The 20,325-nt window shown below is 43.3% G+C and overlaps 1 protein-coding gene across 4 annotated transcripts in view; it reads left to right on the forward strand.

The window, feature by feature from the left end:
* Positions 1–20,325, forward strand: part of LOC138303562 (kell blood group glycoprotein-like) — a 265,259-nt gene that overhangs the window by 202,335 nt on the left and 42,599 nt on the right. For all 4 annotated transcript variants that reach the window (XM_069242815.1, XM_069242817.1, XM_069242818.1 and 1 more), the window contains 2 exons: positions 9,663–9,773; positions 13,016–13,114. In XM_069242815.1, coding sequence (XP_069098916.1) covers positions 9,663–9,773; positions 13,016–13,114 — 210 coding nt within the window. The remainder of the gene's footprint in view (positions 1–9,662; positions 9,774–13,015; positions 13,115–20,325) is intronic.

Raw genomic sequence — 20,325 nt, forward strand, 5'->3', positions numbered from 1 at the left:
TCTTCCATGTGTTCCGTCTTCCGCCCACCATAATATGTTCACTGCTGGATTTCCGCCACAATTAGGGTGGATATCGGGCAGTAGCCATGCTGGTGGGTGAGGCGCTTGGGCGGTGCTCCCACCAGCCCCACCCCGCCAGAAGGACGTCGCCAGCTGTATTATGACCATTCATACGTTCTGGCAGTGTCCTGCTGGCGGGGAGCTGACGGTTGTTGCAGCACCCCTTTCCGTTCCCTGCCAGACGACCTCCTCGCCTGACAAGGTAAGCTGGGCGTCCGAAGGGGAGGGGGGTGTTGTGTGTGGTGTCTGCCTGTGTGTTTGAGTGTTTGTGTGTGCATATGTAAATGCAGCTGTGAGTGGTGTGGTGTATGCGTGGTTGCATGCATGTAAGTGAATGCGTGTATGAATGTTGCAGTGAGTGCGTGTCTGCATGTCAGTGTGAATGTGTGTGAGCACGTTAGTGTGGATGTATGCCTGAATGAGTGTGAGTATGTGTGTGAGCATGTTAGTGTGGATACGTGCCTGAATGCGTGTGGGTACGTGTGAGTGAATGCATGTATGGATGTGTGTGAGTGTATGTGGGGAGGGGGTATGGGGAGTGCTGTGACTGTAGGAGGGGGATGGGGTCAGGTGATTGCTGGGGGGGTGGGGGACCGTCTACTGGTGACAGGGAAGGAGTTCCCTGTCACCAGTAGGCCTACCGCCTTGATTTACGTGGTGGTGCTACCTCCATGGAAACCATGGAGGTAAGCCGGCTCATAATGCCGCTGGCGGCCTTCTGTGGGCCGCTGGGTCGGAGATGAACATCTCCGGCCCAGCGGTACATTCCACCATGGTGGTATGAGTGGAGATGTGGTGGGTTGGCAGTGGCCAACCTGCCACACTCATTATGTGGCAGGAAACACCACCAGCCTGTTTGCGGTGATACAGCCACATTTACCCTGGCATTCAAATGACCGCCAGGGTCATAATAATGGCCATACTCCGGTAACACTGTGTGACGTAGTCTGTAAGTGACTGACTCAGACACTCAAACACTTAGGCCCGCATTTATAGAAGGTTTAGATCCCCTTAGAGCCATTTATATTGGCCCTAAAGCGGCGCTAACCTATCTCCATATTTATACTTTGTTGCTAGACCCATCTAGCATCAAAGTTATGGAGTTAGCCCCATAGCTGATGCAGGAGAACGCACCATCATGCGTTAGACTAACCCAGGATGCATGATACTTAGGAAGGGCTCCAAAAACTCCAGCTACGAATGGGATTTTCAATTTATCAACATTGATATGAGCTTTCTTTTTAGAAAACCAAATCATTCCCTTTGTTACATTTTGTATGAAAATCTACACATGAACTTTGCAGGAGACACCTACATTCTGGAGGATATATAATATTTTAGAAGGAGCATTCATCTTTAGAAGAATTATGCCAATACTGAACTAAACCCATGGTCGCAGGAATTGCCATGGTGAAAGTCCCATTCAATAATTTAACAGTATTTTTCTGGATTAGCGTTTATGGGATATTTACACAACCCCTAGGGATGTCAACTGTTTTGCTTCCCATTTAAATGGAAGTGAAACAAATTCACTTTTCTTAAGTAGTGTAAAGTTACCCATTAAGACTCATTTTCACAAGTTTTAGTCGCATGCCAAGGTACTAAATGTATCTACTGAACTGATAGCTTGAGGACTGTTTTGTCTCTCGTGCAATAGAGTAAATACCACATCATCTGCCCAGGGAGACACCTCCATGACTCTGGGTCTGTTTTATATCCTCGATGTACTGCAATTGATAGGACTTCAAGTGCTAAGTTGAACAATAAATGAGGCTGAGCGCCTTTGCCTGTATCCTTCAGCAATTTTACTTGTTTTTTCCTAACAAATCCCGTTTGTGCTGATGTTGGTGTTTGATCCATCACACAAGCTTTCAGTATTACTGCTGAAATCAAATTAACTATTTTCTTTGCTTCCTGAAGATATCTTCAGTTGATATTTTAAAAACTTTATTTGCGCCTGTCGCTGCGTGATGCTCAGTGTAGAAACAAATGAGTGGCCAGAAAATTAAAATCCCCCCACCGCTTCGGCCAAAGCCTTGGCGGCACCGAGCATGTGATGTAAGTGAGCCCGAACCTCCCGAGACCCCCTTTATCATTTTCGTCCAAGTATCGATCCATCATCCTTTTACGCTTCATCTACCTGCTCATATCCACCATTTCACCTTTACATCCTGTTATTGATTCATTGTTTCATCCATCATTCATTCAGTCTTTCCCTATCCCATCCATCCAGTGGCCATTCCATACATCTATCCATCTGTTCACATATTCAGTATGTATGTAGGCATCCATCCATACATCCATCCACCCATCATTTGACTTATCTATCAAACAATAAAGCCTTTCAGCCTTCAATTGTTTGTTTTGTTCATCCATTCATTCATCCCTCCTGTTAGCTTTCCATTTACTATGCCATCCTTTCACACAATAACCCACCCATCCTCATAGATTTCCAGTTATTGTCATAGCTTCCTCCACACAGCCATCATTTCAGACTTCCATTTACTCAGTCATCCAGCCATCCATGCTCTCAGATTTTCATATACTTTTCCATCCTTTTATCCGCCCATCTACACATCGCTTAACCACTCATCCACCCACCCAGCCACCCATCCTCTCAACCACACATCCACCCACCCAGCCACCCATCCTCTGACCCCCACTCCCAGCCACCCATCCTCTCACCCACACATCCACCCACCCAGCCACCCATCCTCTCACCCACACATCCACGCATCCTTTCACCCATTTAGCTATCTTTTTATCCACTCATCCATCCATCCTTTCATCTGCCCACACGTTCACCCACTCACCCATCCATCCCTTCATCCACCCACACTTTCACCCACTCACCCATCCATCCCTTCATCCATCCATCCATCATTTCGCCCACCCACACTTTCACCCACTCACCCATCCATCCCTTCATCCATCATTTCACCCACCCATCCATACTTTCCCCCACTCCTCAATCCTTTCCCCCTCTCATGCCTCCACTCTGCCACCCTTCTCTCCCTTTTCTAGCAACCTAGCTTTCTTTTTTCATTTTAATTAATTTTTATCTCTTACCTATCATGTTGCAGATAAGAGGCCAACAGAAAACCCACCCTGCTGTAGCTGCTAAAGTGGGGTTTCACTACGCCCCTGTGTATAATGTTGATTAAATGTCTAATACTATCTGCTTCTTTTCTTTATGGTACCAAACCAGTCTGATTTTTATAAACTTGTTCTTTGATTACCCTAGCCAGGGCGTAATTTAACATTTGTTGGATGGGTTACTCGGATATAAAAGTAACTGATATCCAAGCTGCCGTATTGCAGTATAGGATCTAATATCTAATGCACTTGTAATAGTCCAGTTTTCATATTCTTTACATTTGTGATGGAGTAACTTGTCTGCCCATCTCTAAATCACGTCTCTTTGCAACGCTGTGGTTCCACAATATTGTTGCCAAAATATTGTCTGGCATAAATTTTGTGACCTGAATATCATCTACAAAAAGTTCACTGTACTGGAAATAATAGTGGAAAATACATTTTAAAATATTGAATCCAGTATTTCAAACAAATTTTGATAATCTCTAAAACCTAAGCAGAGTGATGCATAAAAACAAAGGTTTAGGTGAACGGGTTACTCTGTCACAAAGTGACGGATATGCAATCGGCCGAAATACAAATCTCATTATTTCCTATGGGATGTATATCTTGGTGGACGGGATATTCGCCACAGTTGTGACTGAGTAGCCCGTCCACCTAAATCAAAATGAGGCCCTAGGTCAGGAGAGCAAAATGGATATACCATAATTTCCATCCAGTGAAGCTGGGTTGACTGTGTCTCCTATTTGTGATGTCCAGTGGTGCTTTTTCTAGTTTGAGATTGTCAATTTTCAGTTCAGATCTTTAGCGAGTGAAAACAATGAAATTAGCATAGGCAGAACCATCAGTATAACCAAACTGCATTATCTCTGTTTTGAAGAAAGAAAAAATACAGGTGAGAGGACACTGGGGGAAGAAGAAGCGAAACATAAAAAAGCATTTGCAATGCAATGGGTCTCGCATTTGCTCGACTTAGAGCTATTAGCGTTGAAAAGTTCTAACCGGACTTTTTTGCCACATAAATTGAAAATGAAAAGTAATACCGTTTTACATAAGCAACCCGATTTAAAGCACCATGCCATCAACGTGAAAGAGCACACAAAAGGAAACAGAAGTTCACTCACAGTCAAACGTATCTGTGAGATCGTGCCCAGCAAGATCGCGCTGCATACGAAATAAGAAAAAGTAGTCCAGAAACCATGATGAGAACATGGAGCCTCATATGTTTTCAGTGGTTGGCTGGTGCACTTCGAGGAGGGCTAAACACAGGAAAAGGTATAGTGTATGCATGCCTTTCACTAATGAAATCAAGCAATTTTTAAAAGGCAAGCCCACGAACTAACCAAACTGATGGGCATAAAGCCCACAGAGAGATTACAGCAGGCTAGAGCGCTTGCGCACTCGACCCTAAGAAGAGGAACCTTATTTCAATGAGACCCTGAGTAGGGGGTATGTACACTGTTTTTTTTTCATGTTTTTTTAAAGGAAAATTTCACAACAATTTCACAAAATTGCACTTTTGATCAAAATGTGGTATACGGGTATTTTGCATGACTTTTTTCACGCGGGCGTGCACTTGACATAAACATGGCTCACAAGAATACCTGTGGGAGAATGATTTGAGCATGAAATATCTCTGGGAGACACATTGTCTGAATGAACCCCACCCTCACCCTCCCCACACACACACATGCAAACAATTAAAATTGGGCAATGCAGTTTTTAAGAAATAAAATCACAAAATTTGCATTATGAAAAATTGAGGAATGACACAAATTTAACTGGTGCAATTAAAATGACACCCAGGTGTTGCCCTGATGGCTACTGATACCTGTGTCAAGAGTTAAAGAAGAAATGCACCCCTTCCTTCTAGATCATAAATGCTTGTTGCCTGCAAGGTGTTGTGAAATAAACTGGTATCAATGCAAACATATGTGATTAAACATGGGTCATAAATATACAGTTTTGCATAATATTTGTAGAACAGAGATACAGCAACTATAAAACCCTTCTAATTCTGAAGCAATGCCCTAATTTTTAGGATTACATTTTAGTAAATAGAAATATTTAAATGTGTTCCACAACTAAGGTGGAGGCCAGGAGGATGACCCGTTTAAGAGCGGTCTCAATGAAACTGATCAAACATCCTGTATACAGGCATAAGATCATGGAATCCAAGATGCCAGGGGCAGCAGGCGTGCCACCACTCAGCCTTTGTCCCTCTATAGCATCAAAGGATTCCCCCTTGAACCACCTTCAGCTGCTCCACAACCTCGAAAACCACAGCTCTCGGACCCTTTCACTTTCTTTCTCTGCTGTTGCTATCATGAACTCCAAGGCAAAAGGTAGGGCATTGTGGATGGGTATTTGGGGGGGTAGGGTCAGGGGGTACAGAGGGCAAGCCAGGGTCAGAATAAGAAACTGCAGATGACACATAATTGAGGTCCATAGGAAAGGTACTTGAACCTAAGAACACATATTGAAAGTTGTGATCTGTTGCACTGCCTGTCTTTCACCTTGTCATCAGCATTCGTCCTGCCTTCAGCGTGCACATGTAGGGGTAAGGTGCCAGAACATTACAATTTGCACAGTGCAAATCCTTGCCCTCAGCCTTTGCCTTCAGCTTGCACATGTAGAATGTAAAGTGTCAAGCATCACAATGTGCAAACCAGGTATTCTTGCCCTCATAATTTGTCATGTCTGCAGCTTGCATATGTAGGGGTTATGGTATCACAGCATCACAGTGTACACACTTCATATCCACTTGCCAGGGCCAAACCTTCCCTTTTATTGCATGCTAGTCACCCCTAAGGTAGGCCCTAGCTAGCCCCAAGGGCAGGGAGCAGTGTATACAAAAGGTTGGACAAGTACTTTCTAAGTTTAACATGTCTTGGTAGTGAGAAAAACTGCTAAATTCGTTTTTCACTATTGCAAGGCTTATCTGTCCCATGGAATAGCATTGGGGTTGCCTTAAAACATATTTTAAGTACAACTTCCAAATGGGACAAGATAGAAATTTGGAGTTTGGTGTCCCTGGAGTCACAATTTAAAATTACAACTTATGGTGAAGCAGGATTTTAAATTGTACGTCTAAAAATGGCACTTTTAGAAAGTTGCCATTTTCTTACTTTAACCATTATGTGCTCTGCCTGTCCCTGAATACACGTCCGGGGTAGATGACAGCTGGGTTTTGTGCATTCCCACTAGACAGTCACACACAAAGGGAGTTTGGATGTGGCATTAGCATATTGATGGCCCATCACTAGGATGATGGGTCTTCCTGGGCTAGGCGGGAGGGAGGAGCTGGCACTTACTCCTGAATAGGACTGTGCCTCCCCTCCCACAAAGTCCTGCATAACCCCCTGTGTAGTGTCTGGAGCCAGGGAGGCCAGGAAAGGACCCTGGGCACTTCAAAGGATGGCCTGAAAGTTTCCCAAACCTTCCAGAACCTGGTCACCAAGGACTGATGTGCTGCCAGGAGGGACTGCCACTCTGCTCTGCATTACTATGTTGTCGTACTGCTGCGGTGTGCTGACTTGTAGGAGTGACTGCCACTTTGCTGTGCTCTGTGTGTTGGCCTGCTGCCTCACCTTGCCAGAGAAGGACTGGACTCTTCTAAGTTGCCTTTTCCCCAAAAGGCTCCAAGGGCTTGTTGTCTTGCCCCCGGTTTTTTCTCGATGTCACCGGGACTTCAAGGACCTCGCACCCCAGTTGTGTACCTCATTCCAGGAGCACACTGGACGTCAAGCATAAGAATCACCTGCGATGCTTGGTTGCCAGAGCAAGGAAACTTTTGGTGCCTGCACTTTAACAATACTAAAGGTCGCGCCACATATCATCAAACACCTGGAGGCCCTTCGTGCGCCTCTCCACGAAAACTGGGGCCACTAAAACAGACAATCACCACCTGTCGGGCTGTGCGAGGGATAATCACAGCCATTTCTCAAGGAACTCAATCAATTGTTTACATGCTTCTTCCAGGAACTCACAAATGAGGGGATTCTCAATAATATAACCCCTGAATAACTTTTTTTGTTGTTTTGGTCTTATTCTAATCAGATAAATATATATTTGTCTAATTTGGTGTTCAGTCTTTTTGTAGCATCGTTCACTGTGCTACTGTAAATAAGTAGTGCACCAATACTTTACACATGGCCTTCTAAGTTAAGCCTGACTGATCTGTGCCAAGCTACCAGAGGGTGAGCACAGGTTAATTTAGTTTGCCTATCTGACTTATTCTGACTAGGATTGTGGTCCCTGCTTGAACAGGGTGCATACCTCTGCCAAATTGAGACTCAAGGCCTAATTACAACTTTGGAGGAAGGTGTTAATGCATCCCAAATGTGACGTATATACCACCAGCCGTATTACGAGTCCATTATATCCTATGGAACTCGTAATACGGCTGGTGGTATATCCGTCACATTTGGGACGGATTAACACCGCCTCCAAAGTTGTAATCAGGCCCTCAGTTTCTAACACCTTGCCATTGGCATTCACCATGCTTGTGGTTTGCACATATAGGGTGTAAGGTCTCACAGCATAACAATGTGCACAATGAGTATCCTTGCAATTGACATTCACCCTGCCTCTAACGTGCACATGCAGGGGGTAAGGAATCACAACACTACTGCGTTTCCTTGCCCCCAGCTTTAGCCCTGGAGGGTGTAAGTTATCACAACATCACAAGGTGCACACTTTGTATCCTTGCCTTCGTGTGCAGCTGGCACATGGAGGGTGTCAGAGTATCACAATGTGCACGCTGCATATCCTTGCCCTCAGCATTCACCCTACATACGGTTTGCACATGTAACGCGTAAGTGATGACAACATCACAATGTGCAGACTGCCCTCAGCATTCGCCCTACCGTATTGCAAATTCATTCTTTGGATTCACAGGCCATTTTAGTGCCTTTTATGCAGCAGTTTTGCGAATCACCAAATGACTGTTCAGTGTTGTCTTCAGTGAGCAGTCTGAACCCTATTAGGAGTGCGCTGAACTTCTTTCCTATTAAGTCTGGCCCCAGCGAGTTACCAATACTAGGGGTACCAGTTACTCCAGGGAGCAGAGTTAACGCTGATTTCAAGGAGGATCCAGAGAGCCCTCCTATGAATGAGAAAGTACCAGCACAGTCAGCCATTTGCCTGGTAATTTCTTACACTTCCCCAGAAGTGCACTGAGAAAGCAGGTTGTAATCTCTGGGTGGTGTGTACAAGGTCCAGGTCTGATTTAAATCTTGGCAGATGAGTTACCCCGCCACAGCAGTGATACAGGCGCCCTGAGCGAGTCTTTCCTGTCGCCCCCACACCATATGACCACCTCCTCGGATTCACTCACTACCCTTGGCAAATGTGCCCCTCGTCTCACCATAGCCCCGCTTTCACATACATAAATTTTGTTTAAAGCACCTGCAAAGAGGTATCTTGACATTTGAATTGTTTCCTGAAGGCTGGATGCACAAGGAACATTTGACCAGATGCTTTTAAATCGCAAGTTTAGTAAGTCATTTCTAAACACAGCACCCCCCGAGGTCAGCCCCCCCCACAATCCAGGTCAGCACCCGAAGCGGCGACCGCACCGCTCGCACTGCCCTAAAGCCGGCCCAGCAGTGACGGATATCCTGTTGGCGGAACCTAAACCCCATTATATCCTATGGTATTGAGGTTTCGGCGGACGGGATATCTGTCACCCTTGTTACGGAGTAACTCATCCGCCAATATCTAAATCAGGCCCTGAACTCGTAGACCTTATAATTCCCATGGGACGGCAAACAGGGCTTACCAGCCGCATCGGATTTACTACAACACTCGGAGACGGTCCCTCTGTCTTCTGTGCTAACTAGCCTGACAATTTCCAGGAGCAGGTTTTCAGAGCAAGATATTAGGAATGCGAGCAGAAAATTAACTCATACAAGCTGAGTTTAAGTTAATCAGGTGAATCGTCTTTTATTCAAAGAGGCATGATCTTTGCTATGCGTGAAATCAATGGAAATGTTTCTGGGAAATGCTACAAAGTATTATTAGGTAAAAATCTAGGCTACATTGAATTTACTCAAGTTTTGTGGCCAAATTACCTGGCAGACTTAATAAATAGCATTCCTTTTTGAATTTCTGGAATGTCAGCATTTACAGTTCAAAATAAGTTTAAAAGTTCCTTCCTTGGTGAATACGCATGAAACGTGCTCTCCCTCATGCTGTCTGAATAAGCAGGGGGTATCTGAGCATCTCCTCACTAAGCACAGTCTGTAAGCTGGAGCCTGTATCCTGAGGTTCCCACTCTAAGAATGTGTTGAGACTCCTCTGTGATGAAACAAAACAAATTCAGCCGGACAGACGAGCAAATGTTATGCTACAACATTTTATTTTATCATTCAGGAGGCTCACATGCAGCATTAAATTCATTAAGAAATAGTTGAGCCCATTTAAACACAGTTTTATTATTCATGCTCCTTTGATGTGCACCTTTGCTGCTCCTTCATACACAAAGTGTGTTTGTGTATTTGCAGGAAGTGGTCCCTCGCTGGAAGAAGTGCATCAGTGACACCAGCAGGTTTTTTGAGCCGGTCCTGGGGGCCATGTTTATCAAGGAGACCTTCTCGCCAGAAACGAAGAAAGTGGTAAGACCTTCTTAAACAATAGAGTGCCTGATTAGAGTTTGGCGGGCGGGTTACCCCATCACATAAGATCCTATTATATCCTGTGGAAGTCGTAATGCGGTGGACGGGATATCCGTCACGTTTGTGACAGAGTAACCCATCCGCCAAACTTTAAACCAGGCCCTAAGTGCGCATCATCAGTGCTGGGCTTAGAGGTGCACCTTGAAACAGATTATCTGTGTTCTCTTGGGCAAGAAGTGGTAAGGAAGAGAGCAGAGTGTACCAAGTAAGATGGTAAGAATTATTGAACCAACCTAGGCAACGGAGGGTTGGCTGCTTTGCATCCCTTTGGCTGTGCGCCACAGTAGTGATATTTATCCCGGGCAGTTGGCGAACCAGCCAGGCACTGCGACCAATCCTTTGTCGCACCCTGCCCAAGGCCACCTGCAGGAGGGCTGGGCAGGGCCTCGCCAGAGGCCTGGCATTGCTGCCAACCACTTGCTATACACACCTCAAGGTGGAGGGCTACACCTTCATTGTTTCCTGGCCCACATTTGTTATATCAACAGTGAATAACAAGTTATTATTCACTGTTGGTATAATAAAAAAGTACAAATCTACTTTGGGTCCAACACAGGCCTGAGGCAGCTCGTGACAGTGTCCAGTGGCTGGCGAGGGCACTTGAAGGCACCTGCACCAGCCATCAGAGAGATTATCCAGGGCTGGTTAAATCCCATCCCTGGCATGCTTCAGTGCCTCCCCCATCTGTGCCCTGCTAATGTGTCACTGACAAAGGTGCCCATGGGCACTGCAGGTTTACACACTGCAGTGTCTGGGGCTACATGCCAATCTGTCACCCACCCTTTCCCAATTCATCACAGATTTAGCAAAGGAGAAGTGAAACAGAAGAGAATTAAACCTGGTATATGCAACTGTGCAGGGTTGAGGTTTCATTTTTATGCTCCAGTGCTTGTTGAAGTGTGAAGGAGCTGGGGGCAGCCCTAGTGGTAAATAGAACAGCCGGAGTCCAAACTAAACCAGCTCAGGCAGCAAAGTAAGTAGAGATTTTTTTAAATGTTGTGAGCATATGGGTGAGAGTTTGTGTCTGTGAGAAGAGTGTGTGAATGTGTAAACAAGTGTGTCTAGTTGTGTTTATGTGTGTCTTTGTAAACAAAAGTGAGCGAATCAGTGAAGGAGTGGGAGTGAGTGAGAATGAGTGATAGAAAGAGTGAGTAATAGTGAGAATGAATGAGAGTGAGTGAGTGAGGGAGAATGATATTGAGTGTATCTGAGTGTTACTGTGTGCGAGTGACTCACAATGAGATTAAGTGAGAGTCTAAGTGAGTTAGAATGATTGGTACTGAGTGATAGTGACATTGAGTCATAACAACAGTCAGAGTGACTGACTGAGTCAGTGTGAATCTGAGTGAGACTAAGTAAATCAGAGTGAGATTGACTGAGTGAGAATGAGTGGGACTGAGTAAGACAGTGAGAATGAGTGGTTGAGAATGAGTGGGCCTGAATGACAATGAATGCATCTAGGTGAGTCAGAGTGACACTAAGGGCCAGCTTTAGGGCAGTGCCAGTGGTGCGGGCGCACCGGGTGCTGACCTGGATTGGGAGGCACTGACCTCAGGGGGGGGGCTGTGTTTAGCAACAACTTACAAAACTTGCAATTTAAAAGCAGCTGCTGAAAAGTTCCTTGTGCACTCAACCTTCAGGAAACAATTAAAATGTCAAGATACCACTTGTGATTAATGTTCCTGCTAGGGAGACAGATGGGAGTTTTGTCTGGCTGCAGCTTTGTCTTACCATAAAGTAGCATAGAGGGTTAATATGCCTGCTGCAAAGAACATCACTCTATTTTACCTGGGTGGATTAGTAAAGCCGGCCTTAACACACGCTTTAAAACAAATGAATGTATGTGAAAGGGGAGCTATGGAGAGATGAGGGGCACATTTGCCGGGTGGTAGTGAGTGCATCCAAGGAGGTGGTCATGGGGGGGTGCCAAAAAATACTGTTGCACAGGGTGCTACCATCGCTTAAGCTGGCCCTGGTGACACTGACAGATTGAGAATGAGTGATGTTGAGTGAGACTGACTGAGAATGAGTGAAACTGACTGAGAATGAGTGAGAGTGATAGAGTGAGACTGAATGAGTCTTAATGAGCCAGAGTGAGGGTGAGTCAGACTGTGTAAATAAGAGTAAGACTGAGTGAGTCAGACTGTGCGAAACTGAATGAGACAAAGTGAGAGAAAGAGAGAGAGAGAGAGCCAGAGAGAGAGAGAGACTGAATGAATCAGAGCCAGTTGGAAAGAAACAGAGTGAAACTAAGGGCCTGATTTAGAGTTTGGCGGACGGGGTTACTCCCTCACAAACGCCATGGATATGCCCTCCATTTTTCGATCCCATTATATCCCATGGGAATCATAATGCAGCAGAAGGGATATCCATCATGTTTGTGAAGGGGTAACCCATCCACCAAAACTCTAAATCAGGCCCTCAGTCAGAAGGATTGGGTCAGAATGAACGAGAAAGAATGGGACTGAGTGAGAACGAGTGATACTGAGTGTGTCACAGTTAAGTAAAGGTGAGTGCAGGAGAGTGAGAAAGAACTCCTCCAACCCCCCAAGAAGGAGTCAGGATCCCCACCCGGAGTCTGAGCCAAACATTACATCTCACCATCTTTAAAGGACACCAGCCGCCACTGTCTTTTACTCCTTGGTTGTTTCAAATGTTTCACCTCCTGGAAGGCAGTCTCCACTGACAGTCAATGTGACTCAGTCACCTTATGTGAAAACAGAGGAGATAGCAGATAGCCACAAATAATACTGATTCATCTTTTTCGTTGAATGTGCTACATCCTGGGGAAGAGGGATGCCAAGTGTAACTGATTACCCAGTGCTTAATTTGTATTTGCAGTGCTTGCACACAGTGTGCTTTGGTGTCTGAGTTTGACTCAGTACAGCAGAGAATAAGGCAAAAAGGTGACAAAATGAGGACGTGAGAGATAGGAAAAGAGTTACAATGGAGGAACCCTTGATGGAAAGAGTGAGATGAAGAGACTGGGAGGGTAGGGAGCTGTAAGAAAGAGGTGAGAGGTGGAATAAAGATTTGTCAGCCTTGGGATTCAGCATTAGGTACATTCAGCAAAGTCTTTTTTTTTTTTTAATGAAGCACCTTCTTTCTCCCACCTGCATAGAAAGTCACAAGGCTCAAACCACCTCTCTTTTAAAGTTTTCAATCTGTCTTTGAATCCATAGGCGGAGGCTATGTTTGCCGAGGTCAAGGATGCTTTAGACAAAAGACTCGACCAGCTGAAGTGGATGGATGAAGAAAGCCACAGAAATGCTAAACAAAAAGTGAGTAAAACCATAAAAAACACCCAAACATACCCTTATTCTAAAATACACTCAGGAGCAGTTAGAAACCAGAAAGAGTCAAGTGCCGTATTAAACATGAATGTTAAACATGCGAGCACCTATAGAACCTCGCAGGCTTAGAAATGGATGTGACATGTTAAACATGAATGTTAAACATGCAAGCACCTATAGAACACCACAGCCTTACAAACAGTTGTGCCATGAATGTTAAACATACGAATACCTATAGAACACCACAGCTTTAGAAATGGTTGTGCCATGTTAAACATAAATGTTAAACATGCGAGCCCCTATAGAACACCACAGCCTTAGAAATAAATGTGACGTGTTAAACATGAATGTTAAATGTGTGAGCACCCATAGAACACCACAGCCTTAGAAGTGGATGGGACATGTTAAATATGAATGTTAAACATGCAAGCCCCTATAGAACACCTCAGGCTTAGACATGGATGTGACATGTTAAATATGAATGTTAAACATGCGAGCACCGATTGAACACCACAGCCTTAGAAATGGATGTGACATGTTAAACATGAAGGTTAAACATGCAAGCACCTAGAGAACACCACATTCTTAGAACTGGATGTGACATGTTAAACATGAAAGTTAAACATGCAAGCACCTATAGAACACCACAGCCTTACAAACAGTTGTGCTATGAATGTTAAACATACGAACACCTATAGAACACCACAGCTTTAGAAATGCTTGTGACATGTTAAATATGAATGTTAAACATGCGACCACCCACGGAACACCACAGCCTTAGACATGGTGTGGTATGTTAAACATACGAGCACCCATAGATTACCACAGCTTTAGAAATGGATGTGACATGAATATTAAACATGCAAGCACCTATAGAACACCACAGCCTTTGAAATGGATGTGACATGTTAAACATGACTATTATACATGCGAGCACCTATAGAACACCACAGCCTTAGAAATGGTTGTGTCATATTAAACATGAGTGTTTAACGTGCAAGCACTTATAGAACACCAGAGCCTTAGAAATGGATGTGACATGTTAAACATGAATTTTAAATATGCGAGCACCTATAGAACACCACAGCCTTAGAAATGAATGTAAGATGTTAAACATGAATGTTAAACATGCGAGCACCTATAGAACACCGCAGCCTTATAAATGGAGGTGACATGTTAAACATGAATGTTAAACGTGCGAGCCCCTATAGAACCTCGCAGGCTTAGAAATGGATGTGACATGTTAAACATGAATGTTAAACATGCAAGCACCTATAGAACACCACAGCCTTACAAACAGTTGTGCCATGAATGTTAAACATACGAATACCTATAGAACACCACAGCTTTAGAAATGGTTGTGCCATGTTAAACATAAATGTTAAACATGCGAGCCCCTATAGAACACCACAGCCTTAGAAATAAATGTGACGTGTTAAACATGAATGTTAAATGTGTGAGCACCCATAGAACACCACAGCCTTAGAAGTGGATGGGACATGTTAAATATGAATGTTAAACATGCAAGCCCCTATAGAACACCTCAGCCGTAGACATGGATGTGACATGTTAAATATGAATGTTAAACATGCGAGCACCGATTGAATACCACAGCCTTAGAAATGGATGTGACATGTTAAACATGAATGTTAAACATGCGAGCACCTAGAGAACACCACATTCTTAGAACTGGATGTGACATGTTAAACATGAAAGTTAAACATGCAAGCACCTATAGAACACCACAGCCTTACAAACAGTTGTGCTATGAATGTTAAACATACGAACACCTATAGAACACCACAGCTTTAGAAATGCTTGTGACATGTTAAATATGAATGTTAAACATGCGACCACCCACAGAACACCACAGCCTTAGACATGGTGTGGTATGTTAAACATACGAGTACCCATAGATTACCACAGCTTTAGAAATGGATGTGACATGAATATTAAACATGCAAGCACCTATAGAACACCACAGCCTTTGAAATGGATGTGACATGTTAAACATGACTATTATACATGTGAGCACCTATAGAACACCAAAGCCTTAGAAATGGTTGTGTCATATTAAACATGAGTGTTTAACGTGCGAGCACTTATAGAACACCAGAGCCTTAGAAATGGATGTGACATGTTAAACATGAATTTTAAATGTGCGAGCACCTATAGAACACCACAGCCTTAGAAATGAATGTAAGATGTTAAACATGAATGTTAAACATACGAGCACCTATAGAACACCGCAGCCTTATAAATGGAGGTGACATGTTAAACATGAATGTTAAACGTGCGAGCCCCTATAGAACACCACAGCCTTAGAAATAAATGTGACGTGTTAAACATGAATGTGAAATGTGAGGGCACCCATAGAACACTATGGCATTAGAAGTGGATGTGACATGTTAAATATGAATGTTAAACATGCGAGCACCTAGAGAACACCACAGCCTTGGAAATGGATGTGACATGTTGAACATGAATATTAAACATGAGAGCACCTAGAGAACACCACAGTCTTAGAAATGGATGTGACATGTTAAACATGAATGTTAAACATGCGAGCACCTATAGAACACCACAGCCTTAGAAACAGTTGTGCCATGAATGTTAAACATACGAACACATATAGAACACCACAGCTTTAGAAATGGTTGTGACATGTTAAATATGACTGTTAAACGTGTGACCACCCACAGAACACCACAACCTTAGACATGGTGTGGTACGTTAAACATATGAGCACCCATAGAACACCACAGCTTTAGAAATGGATGTGACATGAATATTAAACATGCGAGCACCTATAGAACACCACAGCCTTAGAAATGGGTGTGACATGTTAAACATGAATGTTAAACATGCGAGCACCTATAGAACACCACAGCCTTAGAAATGGATGTGACATGTTAAACATGAATGTTAACCGTGAGAGGACCTGTTAAACACCACAGCCTTAGAAATGGATGTGACATTTTAAACATGCGAGCACCTAGAGAACACCACAGCATTAGAAATGGACGTGACATGTTAAACATGAATGTTAACCGTGAGAGGACCTGTAAAACAGCACAGCCTTAGAAATGAATGTGACATGCTAAACATGAATGTTAAACATGTGAGCACCTATAGAACACCACAGCCTTTGAAATAGATGTGACATGTTAAACATGCGAGCACCCATAGAACACTTCAGCCTTTGAAATGGATGGGACATGTTAAACATGAAAGTTAAACATGCAAGCATCTATAGAACACCAGAGCCTTAGAAAAGGATGTGACATGTTAAACATGAATGTTACACATGTGAGTGCCTGTAAAACACCACAGGCTTAGAAATGGATGTGCCATGAATGTTAAACATGTGAGGACATATAAAACACCACAGCCCTTTAGACAGTTGTGCCACATTACAGAACGATGATAAATATGCTGGGCTGGATGTAGGGAGGCGTGACCGCTCCCTCTGCGTCAGGGCCATCCTCCTAAGTAAGGGGTGGGGTGAAATATCTTATGGGCTTAAAAGCACCTGCTGAAGAGTTCCTTTGGTGCCCAGTAATTTTCAGGCAGTAATAAAAATGTCAAGATAATGCTGGTGATTAAAGTAGCTGCTGGAGATCTGAAAATCTGAGTTTTTGTCTAGGTGCAGTTTTTACTTCCCATAAAGTAGCACAGAGGGTTAATGTGCCTGCTGCAAAGCAAGTGTCACATCCATATCACAGAGTTGTATCTTAATGTAGCTAGCTCAGTGGGTTACTGCTTCTGTCACAGAGATCTTTTTGTTACTTACAGTTTATAACTTATAATTATTAGATTACAGCACAGTGCACTACGAACGTACATCAAGGAACTGCATGCAAATTGCAAGGCATAGGTGTAGAACCTTATGTGTTTAGGGCAGTCTTTAGTTATATTAAGGTTGCTAAGAAGAGTTTGTTTTGGTAGAAATAATTTCTTATTAGTCAAGTCAACTCTAAAGATTGTGTTATGTTATAAATCATGGGTTTGTGCTTCTCCAGACCAAGGGCTCTTAAAATATCCTATCTGCTACTGCGGACGGCGTGATTCCTACACCTTGTAGTTCCCTTTGACTTTTGTAGCATTTTCTATACACTGATCTACACATGTATGATTCAATGTTTCTGTATTATGAATATACGGTGTAGAGTGTTCTGACGCCCTACATTGCTATGAGTAGCGCTAGAAAAGAAATTAAATACATGTGAGGGTGGTCTGTCTTTTATGGTCTCTTTGTACCGAATAAAGTAATGATGATGATGATGTGAGGGTGGTGCTATGGAGGGATTATAGGCACCTTTGGAGGGTGGTAGTGAGGGAAGCCATGGAGAAAGAGGTCATTGTAGCGCCAAGAAAGATTGTCGCACCAAGCCTCACCAGCGCTAAAGCTGGCCCTGTAAATGTGAGAGCACTTGTAAAACACCACAGCCTTACAAATAGCTGACTGGTATGTGCACTAGGGTACCAAATGAATGCTAGCTTTATCACCCTGACAGCTCATGTGAGACTTCTGAGATTTGGAAATTTTGGTTCACATTAAAGTCCTCCAGAATGTGTTCTCTGGTTTGCTTATTATGATGTTGGGACTTAGGTATCATTTCCAAAACCTTGTGAGATTTCAGAGTAAAATACAGTAATAAAAAACTCACAAGGAAATTATCAGTACCATTATCAGACCAATTTCATTAATTCATTTTGAAACAAAGTTTTTATAACAGTTTGGGCCACCAGGTTGGGCAAATGCACCAAAGAAACTATCACAAAGGATCCAATGGGGTTGTGAAAAAGCACTGGCCCTAACAATGCAAGATGAGGTCTTGATCAGTTCCAGGGGGGGCAGTCCTTGCACATATGTCACTCACAATGGATACTAAGAAGGCCCTGGTGAACGTGTCTGGGGATTTGTTGTGCCCACTTGAGCCATAGATATGAATTTTGAAACCTTTATTGCAAAAATTAAAAGCTTGCATTTGGGCTCAAAGAGTATAGATGCTACACATTGATTAAAGTTTAGAGAGTTGGGCGTTTTGAAAGGAGCAAAACAAGGTTCCGGATGTTTACTCCTCTTCAGTGCCTGGATACCCTCGCGGGTGACAAGCAGCGCTCTACAAATCCACCTTACATTACATTACATTTCAGTATTTCTGTTGGAACATCGGCCGTTGGAATTGGGAGAAGTTATGAAATGAAAGCAGTTGTTAATGGTGGGAATGAGGCTTCACTAGACATAATATATTATATATTTCAGCTTTTCAAGACTCCAGCAAGGCTGTTTTCCGGGACACAGACAAGCCGGTCGCTTAGTCTTAGTCTGAGTGAAATAGATTGAAATAATAACCTGGCTTTTAGGAACACTTTGGCCATTTATGTGACATATTGAGTCAATGCCAAGGCTTGGGCCTGGCTTCCCAATTCCAAAGTCAACAGCTCCGGCTGTCAGGCCAGATCTCCTCACATTCATGGTGATCTGCCTTATAAAAAGCTTTAACTGCACAAATGGCTTCTTGGCACTGAGCACTACAGACACACCAACACATTGGCCACTGCCCATAAGATGACAGCAGGGACAGACAGGATTTTATCTCCAGCTAGACAGCACGGTTTCTCTCCTGCTTTCCCCTAAACGAACTGCGATTTAGGTTTTCGCTGCAGGCCTTCTAAAATGCCTGCTTTCTCCATACGATATTTAGGCCTAACGTTAGCCAACACCTTTTACTTTTACTAAAATAGTTTTAATTTTCTCACTCAAAGGGGCTCTCAGCCATCTCTCTTCATCCATTGGTCTGTTCTTGTGTCAGTCACATTCTGTTTCCACCCACTCCAGCACACAGCATGAGGCAGCGGGCCAGCCCACTTCAGCCACTGGCTAACTGCACTCCGCGTGCCTGCAGTCCGCACACCCGCAACAAGGTTGTTCCCTCCAGTGCCAGCGTGTTTGTTTTTACTTTATGATTACTTTAGCGTTGCCTTTCTGGATTCTTTCCTCCAGCTCTTCTTGAGAGCACTGGGCACTTCCCAGCTTCATCAGTTCCTCTTTCCTCCCAGTGCGCTTGCAAAATCCTTTGGAAGCGGCTCTTGGTTGGATTTCTGAAGGCTGTCACTTCCACATCACAGGTTCTATTCCTGGGCTCCTTTTCAGCAATGGTTCTTTACTCAGCCTCTCCCAAGACACTTTTATTTAAGCATAGGCGGAGTGTGATTTGGTTTTTAGTATCCAGTATGTTATGCTGTGAACCCACATTCTATCCTTTCTTTCTTCCTTTCGTTCCTTCCTTCCTTCCTTTCTTTCTTGTTCTTTTTTCTTTCTTTTTCTTTCATTCTTTCGTTCTTTCCTTACTTTTTGCCTTCCTTCCCTTCATTCTTTCCTTTTTTCCTTCATTCTTTCCTACTTTCTTTTATACATTCTTTCTTCCTTACTATCTTTCTTTACTTCTTTCCTTTCTTTTTTGCCTTCTCTCCTTCTTTCTTTCCCTACTTCTTTCTTTTGTGCTGTCTTTCTTTCCTTCCTTCTTTTTTGCATTCTTTCTTTCCTTAGCCCATAATTTGATGTCTTCTGCCCTTCTTTCTTTTTCCTTCTTTCCTTTTTTCTTTCCTTGTTTCTTTCCTTATTTGCCCTCTTTCTTTCCTTCTTTCTTTTTTTGCATTGTTCCCCTTTCTTACCTTTCTTTGTTTTTTCCTTTCTATTTCTTATTTCTTTATTTTTTGCCATCTCTTCTGTCTTTTTTACTTATTTTGTCCCTTCTTTCTTTCCCTTTTGCCTTCTTTCATTTTTCATTTTTTGCTTTCTTTCTTTCCTTCAATCTAACTTTCTTTCCTTCTTTTTTCATTCCTGCCTTTCTTCCTTGCTGCCTGTCTTTTTTTTTTAAGTATGTATAACATAGGTACTAATAGGATTTCAGTTAGACCTCATCCATTACTCCCACTCTGGCATGCATCTAGGGGCAGCCATTGGCTAACCTTTCTATGACTAATGGCACGCTGCCCTTTCACAAAGAGCGCATCCACACACAAAGTAGTTCTCTTCCATACCAGGGATTACTAAGGTAATGTGTACTTTTTAGAAACAAAAATAACTATTTTTGCCTTTACCCAATTTTTTTAAAGGTTTGAACAGGGCATATTCCAGAACAATAAAGCTTTGCAAAAACCATGAAAAAACAAGACTTGCCATAAGGCTG

The sequence above is a fragment of the Pleurodeles waltl genome, chromosome 7 (genome assembly GCF_031143425.1).
Source record: "Pleurodeles waltl isolate 20211129_DDA chromosome 7, aPleWal1.hap1.20221129, whole genome shotgun sequence".
Taxonomy (NCBI): Eukaryota; Metazoa; Chordata; class Amphibia; order Caudata; family Salamandridae; genus Pleurodeles; species Pleurodeles waltl.